Source organism: Arachis ipaensis, chromosome B08, assembly GCF_000816755.2.
Source record: "Arachis ipaensis cultivar K30076 chromosome B08, Araip1.1, whole genome shotgun sequence".
Taxonomy (NCBI): Eukaryota; Viridiplantae; Streptophyta; class Magnoliopsida; order Fabales; family Fabaceae; genus Arachis; species Arachis ipaensis.
In genome coordinates, this window is record NC_029792.2 from 3,792,678 (window position 1) to 3,799,115 (window position 6,438).

The 6,438-nt window shown below is 35.9% G+C and overlaps 1 protein-coding gene across 1 annotated transcript in view; it reads right to left on the reverse strand.

Annotated features, from left to right (window-relative positions):
• LOC107612527 (protein ENHANCED DISEASE RESISTANCE 2) overlaps nucleotides 1-5,750 on the reverse strand; it is a gene marked incomplete in the record, with an annotated part of 6,893 nt that extends 1,143 nt beyond the window's left edge. Inside the window, 18 exon segments of the mRNA XM_016314221.2 lie at nucleotides 398-541; nucleotides 619-669; nucleotides 770-871; nucleotides 1,224-1,399; nucleotides 1,488-1,536; nucleotides 1,855-2,162; nucleotides 2,321-2,467; nucleotides 2,697-2,768; nucleotides 2,865-2,929; nucleotides 3,047-3,142; nucleotides 3,923-4,023; nucleotides 4,105-4,151; nucleotides 4,271-4,377; nucleotides 4,511-4,572; nucleotides 4,653-4,718; nucleotides 4,802-4,855; nucleotides 4,953-5,027; nucleotides 5,233-5,750. Coding sequence (XP_016169707.1) covers nucleotides 398-541; nucleotides 619-669; nucleotides 770-871; nucleotides 1,224-1,399; nucleotides 1,488-1,536; nucleotides 1,855-2,162; nucleotides 2,321-2,467; nucleotides 2,697-2,768; nucleotides 2,865-2,929; nucleotides 3,047-3,142; nucleotides 3,923-4,023; nucleotides 4,105-4,151; nucleotides 4,271-4,377; nucleotides 4,511-4,572; nucleotides 4,653-4,718; nucleotides 4,802-4,855; nucleotides 4,953-5,027; nucleotides 5,233-5,409 — 1,899 coding nt within the window.

Sequence of the window (6,438 nt, forward strand, 5' to 3'; positions counted from 1 at the left end):
ACAAAACTTGTGTAACTCTTAGTCTCTTACTATCCATGGATTAAACAAATGGAAAAATAATAGAGTTTTTGCCTCCTTGAAGAGGACCTTATCGACATAGCTATCGCTGATCACAGATTAAAAAGGAACATTACTCAGAGACAAGTGATTGGTTGAAAAAGAAAATTAGGAAAAGGCACGTTCACATTTTAAAAAATGTTTCTACAAAATCTGCACGGGGTCAAGAAATGCCTAGGGTCAAATGCAAGCTGCAATGTGAGAGGATTCTAACCCAATGCATTATTTGAGATAATCTTAATTTTGGATTTAAAAGAGAGATTCTTATACCATTTACTTATTTTGTGTATTTTGGGTTGTACAACTAGAGTTAATTGTGCCCAGCAATTACTATACTAACCTTAGATATATATGGTATAAGTTTAAATCTCGAATTTCTGAAGGCATCATCACCCTTTATAAAACTCTCTAGCAAGGGAGCATCTTCCACAGGGGTATTCATCATATAGTATAGTGCAAGGCTATATGTAGTAGAACCTGGAACCTGGATCATAGAAACACCTAAATAAGCGTTATGAAAATATTTATGTTAGTAAACATAAGCACAACCTACTAACTAACCTGAATGTTTATAATGAAGAAGAACTCAGGCCCACCCTGTGCTGCATATTTCTGCAAGTATATACTTCATGTTTAGTTGATAATCAATGACAATGACAAATCATAATGAACATTCAAGAAATGAAGACCACAAGAATGGAAATCAAGCAACCTGCACAATGCTCCCAGGACGGCCGGCAAGATCATCTTCCCTTCTATCAGATCTCAGCCAATCTGCAGCAACCAATTGCATCAAGGTTCCCTTTGCTTTAACCTAGTGATAAAAAAAAAGCCAACCAAAGAATAAACATGAAAACTAAGCATGTCATACCACTTCGGAAATTTTGAAAGGACTGCAGATGTTTGGCTTGATTAGTAATTACATCACTAGCAAAAAACCTAACACCTAAATCTAACTGCTATTTATTCGGTAGATTAGGAGTTAGTGTATTTCAACACATACTGTAGGAGGGAAAGACAATATCTAATGCTTGATCAGCCCATAATAGATTGTTGAAGTAATGGAAAATAGAAAAAGGTGAAAGCAAGGAACTGCCAAAACAGCTTTTCCCACTTTATGTTTTGTTGATAACATCATGTAAGTGATAAGGAGTTGTTGCTTATACCTTCTTGCCGTCAACTAGATAATTTTCTCCACGAATCAGGAATGTAGAAGGATCTGTTTCTGTCAAACTGCAAGGTAAAGTACAAGTAGGATCTTTTGGAAGAGTGGATCCATAGGCACATGAGATACTCTCTTCCCTGGCCATCTCATGCAAGTCTACATAACCCCTCTTCTGAACTGTAGTGGATTTGTTTGTAGTCATTGTTAATCAAAGAATAATTAAACCTGGATAATGCGATATAACACCAAAGACAAAACTAAGTACCTGCAAGGTCATGCAATCTTCTCACGAAACTAGCTGCAGTTGATAACTTCTGGTTTTTCCAGTAGAATATGTTAAAAGGAGAAAAGCCGCAAATGAGATGAGCAACCCAGCATCATAAAAAGTGTTTATGACATACAAAGTTAAAATTTCTCAAACACAGCCCTGCCTGTATGCGCATCTCTTGGAATGTCATGGGTGGTGGTGAACCCAATGGGTTTTGACAAGATAAACGCTAAATTGCTGGACTATATGGAAAATGCATATTAAAACATACTTAAATAGTAGCATACACCCCCGGCCCTTGAAAGCTTCCCTTGGAATGTCGTAAGTGTCAATTATTAAACAAACTATTTCAAACAGCTTTTACCTGAGTCTTTTGGTGACTACATTCGGCCATCCATTCATTTTCTGGCTCATCACAGTCCGATGGTTCTAGAACATCGTAAAACTTGTCATCTGCATCATTCATACTAACAAGGCTTGCACGCTCTTCTTGTGTTTGATCTACTTCTTCATCAAAGTTATCATTAGCGTCCTCATCTCCAGCCTGAATTTCGGTATCAGAGCTTATTTCTCCTCCATTTAGACGAAGCCCACTTTTTCTTATCAATTCTCCAGATGAATAATCAGAAGGAGGACAATTTCCTAGCTTAGCTTTCAATAACTCCCGTAATGCTGCAAATAATAAGTTAATATGAACTTTAATACTAATGTTCCAATTAACTACGCTAATATCTATTATCTGGTGACATAAAATAAATGTAGACACCTAGGTAAGGATATAATACTAAGTTATGTCCACTAGTATAAACTTATTTGCAAAATAAGACTACCAGCAACTCTGCCAAGCATTTTAATCGTAATGGAACGTGCTGAAGAAGGTTTAATATAAGATCTCCATGACTTCCAATCAATAGCAAGCATATGCTTTACAACCGATTGCTTTCCTTTGTTCACTGGTGATACAACATAACCTCCACCTACAAGTGAATGTAAGTTGTCACATTCAGCTACTTGTATACATAACTTTTCCTATAGATACCATACCAACAACTTCCAGAATTAAGATAACAGAAAAAGAAAACAATTATATGATTCTAGATTTCCAATATTAAGTTATATAATATCCGATTTGCTATAGAGTACCAAACAGGCTAATAGAATAGATTTGAAGAATAGGCTATATCAACAGTTTTCAGCATACATTACTTTTAAGGCAGGCACGAACGTAGCCATTTTGAGGAGGACACTTTTTGTGAAACACAGAGTGGTAAAGAATAACTGCAACAAGGAGAGTCAAAGAAGTTACTTTTATTAAGAATGTAAAACCATGTGAGCTTTTCATGAGCATATATATTTTCAACAAATCACTATTACCATAGGTTCCATCATCTTCTCTCCTCCAATAGCGTCGCAACAAGAGATCTCTCCGTTTCATTCCCCTAAAAAAAAGTGACAGCCAACAACAAAAATATTACTATAGAAAGAGCATGTAGGATGATATTACCTAAAAACAAGTAGTGATACATGATCAGCACTGAAAGCTTATTGGGTCTTACCAAGGCAACCAATCACTATATAGCTGTTTGTGAATAATGTCAGTGTGACCATCTAGGTGTTCGACTACACTCCCCTTGTAGAAACAGAAATCCCATCTGCAAGTTAATGTTTATTGATAATAGCAACAAACATGGTTAGTAGAATTGTGCCAAAATTTCCGCACACAGTACACTAAGCTATTATATCTCTACGACATAATATTTAGTTTGCATATTGAATTCCTAAAGTTAATATATACAACTCACATTCCCACAAACTACTTTTTCCAAACAAGGCACTCCCTTCCACCTTTCCCCAACACCGCGATTATTGACCATAAAACTAAATAATCATATGCTCGGTGTCCAGGTAAATTGCACGATGTGAACTTGATATGGGTTTTGGTGAGTGAGACTTACAGATAGAATCTCAAACACTTACACAAATATCACACTTCACGTGGTTTAGGAAGAGCAACATGGGAAAGTCCCTTTGGAGAGTGACAAACTTAAAAGATAGAAGCTGGAGCAATTTCACACATTTCACTTCCCAACTCTTGGGAGAATAACATGGGAAAGACCGTTTGGAAGTTTAAATTTATGCTATGTTATCTTATTTTTTACTATAACAGTTCATCTTTTATCCAATCCAAATAATAACATTGATGTATTAATTTTTTGTGATGTATTAATTTTATGTATCAAATTAACAATACTATGTTATGTTGCACAGTGTAATGCTATACAAAACAATTGAGACATATGCAACATCCCTAAGCTAAGATGTCAGAATAACAATTCAAAGCTGCTTCCTAACAGATATCCAAGCATCAAATAAGGAGATATCTTTGGGTTAATACAACAATGCAACTGGTGGATGTGCATTAATGCACTTACTCTGATCTTGAAGGACCAAGAGACATAAGAGTCTGGAAAACGGCTTCTGAAGTTCCATCAACTACTCCAACTGCCATTATTGCTGGGTGATCATCCCATTTCTAGAGATAGGAACATATTCAAGAACTCAAAAGTCTAACATAATTTTATACCAAAAGTTACACGGGAAACAATCTGCAAACCTTTGCAACCGAATCTCTGTCCTTTGCTTCCTTGAATAGTCGTAAACCTACATTGCACCCATAAAAACATATGTATTATATTTTGCTAGCTCTTGTGCTTCAGTAAAATATCCAAAAAAAATTAAAAAAGAATTCCTAACTCAAACAACAGACACTGAAGTACTACCATTCTGGCAACCAAAGATTGTCCAGGGTGAAGGGGCAATAACGTCAAAAGAAGAAGCTGTCCAGTCTACAGAATTTGGGTGACATCTACTAGAAGATCCACTTAGTCTGTAAGCCAGGTCCCATTAAAAGAAATCAGTATGATGTAGCACAAAATTGTAATTAAGATAACTCATAATTCTATTTTATTTTATTCAGCACAAATTATTTAAGCATCATATGAAAATTTATGTTGCTTTACCTAAAGGATTGCCATCTCCTCTTAGAACAACCTATAGCCTCATCTCCAGTATCAGGGGCACCCTACACAAGTTCGTAGCAAGAGCTTCTTCCATGGGTAAAACAGTTCCTTTGTATGCTAAAAAAATTTCAGATGTTTGTACCTTCAAAGATGCTTCATGAATAGACTGAATCCACCTGGCTGCTTCTTCAGGACGGCTTGCTCCTAACTACAAATTCACGTTTCGTAATTGAAACAAAAGCGAAACATCAAACAAGAAGTTGTATCTGAAAACCAAAATAACGACCTCACCTTTAATCGATCATTGTGATTTGAAGAATTATACAGTGTGAACATGAAGAACACCTGCAACAACACGTGCAAACAAACAAAATCAGCATTCCGGTGGTTTTGAACACATTAAAATTGAAGGCCTAAAAACAAATTAAAGGAGTACACATACTTTTCTGTTAATGCTCTCCCTCCCGTTATCCATCACACGAATGCAGGAATCTACAATAGCACTTCTAACGGGATCCTGCCAATACAAAAACTATATAAATGTTCATATACAGAAAAAGGCTTACGTCAGCATTCAGGAACTAACAAATAAATGAATAAAATAGATTCATGAAATCATTCAGTTCAATAGCATAACAAAATCGAGAGTAACTTAATACGAATGGAAGGAACTGAAAAATTGATATTAACTCTTAAGAAAGTAGTGGTCCTATGGAACGAACCTGGTTGGCGGAGGATTTGAAGCTGCGGAGGTTGTTACCGTCGAGAACGAAGTATCGCTTCCGTGAGAATTGGAGTCCAATACGGTTGGAGCGTATGAGATACAACCATCCTTCCATTCTTCCTCCGGCGGCGGCGGCATCTCCGTCAGTGGTAGTGGCACTACTGGTACTTGCCATAGCTGAGAAGCTGAGGCAGCAACCAACTCCGATCCCTCGTCTCTGACTGTGTCTGACTCGCACTATTCTCTAATCATTTTAGATACAGCTGTCAATTTATTTCAAATTAAAAATAAATTAAAAAAGTGAAAAGGAAAATGGAGATCGTGAAGTAGTGGTGGTGGGAAGTTAGAAGTAACAGAAAAGTATGCAGTGTGTGTTGTTGCATCGGAATTGCGGAATTTCCATTATATGTGGGTGGCGTGTGTTTTTCTCTCTCTTGGCTCTGCTGTGCTGTGAGCCTGTGACTTGAGACCAACTCAATTCCTTTCAACTTTCTTCCTCTCTCAAAAGACAAAGATTGCCTCTCACGTTACTACTTACTAATACTATTTTTATTTCACACTTTTTTTCTTTTATCTCTCTACTTTAACTNATAAAAATACTAGTTAGGATTCTGTCTTGTTTATAATTGTGGTCATTGCGACTACTTGTGAGCCTTTATAAACCACCTCAACCAAATGTTATTGCTGGTGGTGGCAACATATATCCTATTTGTGGGTATTTAATATGATTGAGTAGGATTATCAATTCGATTCGTTGCAGTAGGGTTGAATGTGGATTGAATTTAATTTTGCCTAATCAATTCACACTTTATATATGTATAAATAAAAAAATATTTAACTACTAAACTAAAATTATTATTTGATAATTTAATATTATTATTTATATAAAACTCAATTATATTTAGTAATATATAAATACCCACTTATAACACAACTCTAACTTCTTCACTCACATCACTTAGTGGCCAGCCCTAATTTTTCCTCTCCGGACTCCATTTCTCTATGCTTCTCAACCAAAAATTTGTGCTCCTCTCCGACTACTCTCCTTGTTAGTACTCCGTGTCCGTGTTCGCATTGAGTGTCGTATTTGCGTTTATAGACTAGTGATAGTGTTGTTACTGTAAATGGAATGTTCATAGACTTTCAATAATTTTATTTGTATTTATGTTATTAATTTAAGTAAAAAAATTTATGTAAAATTAAA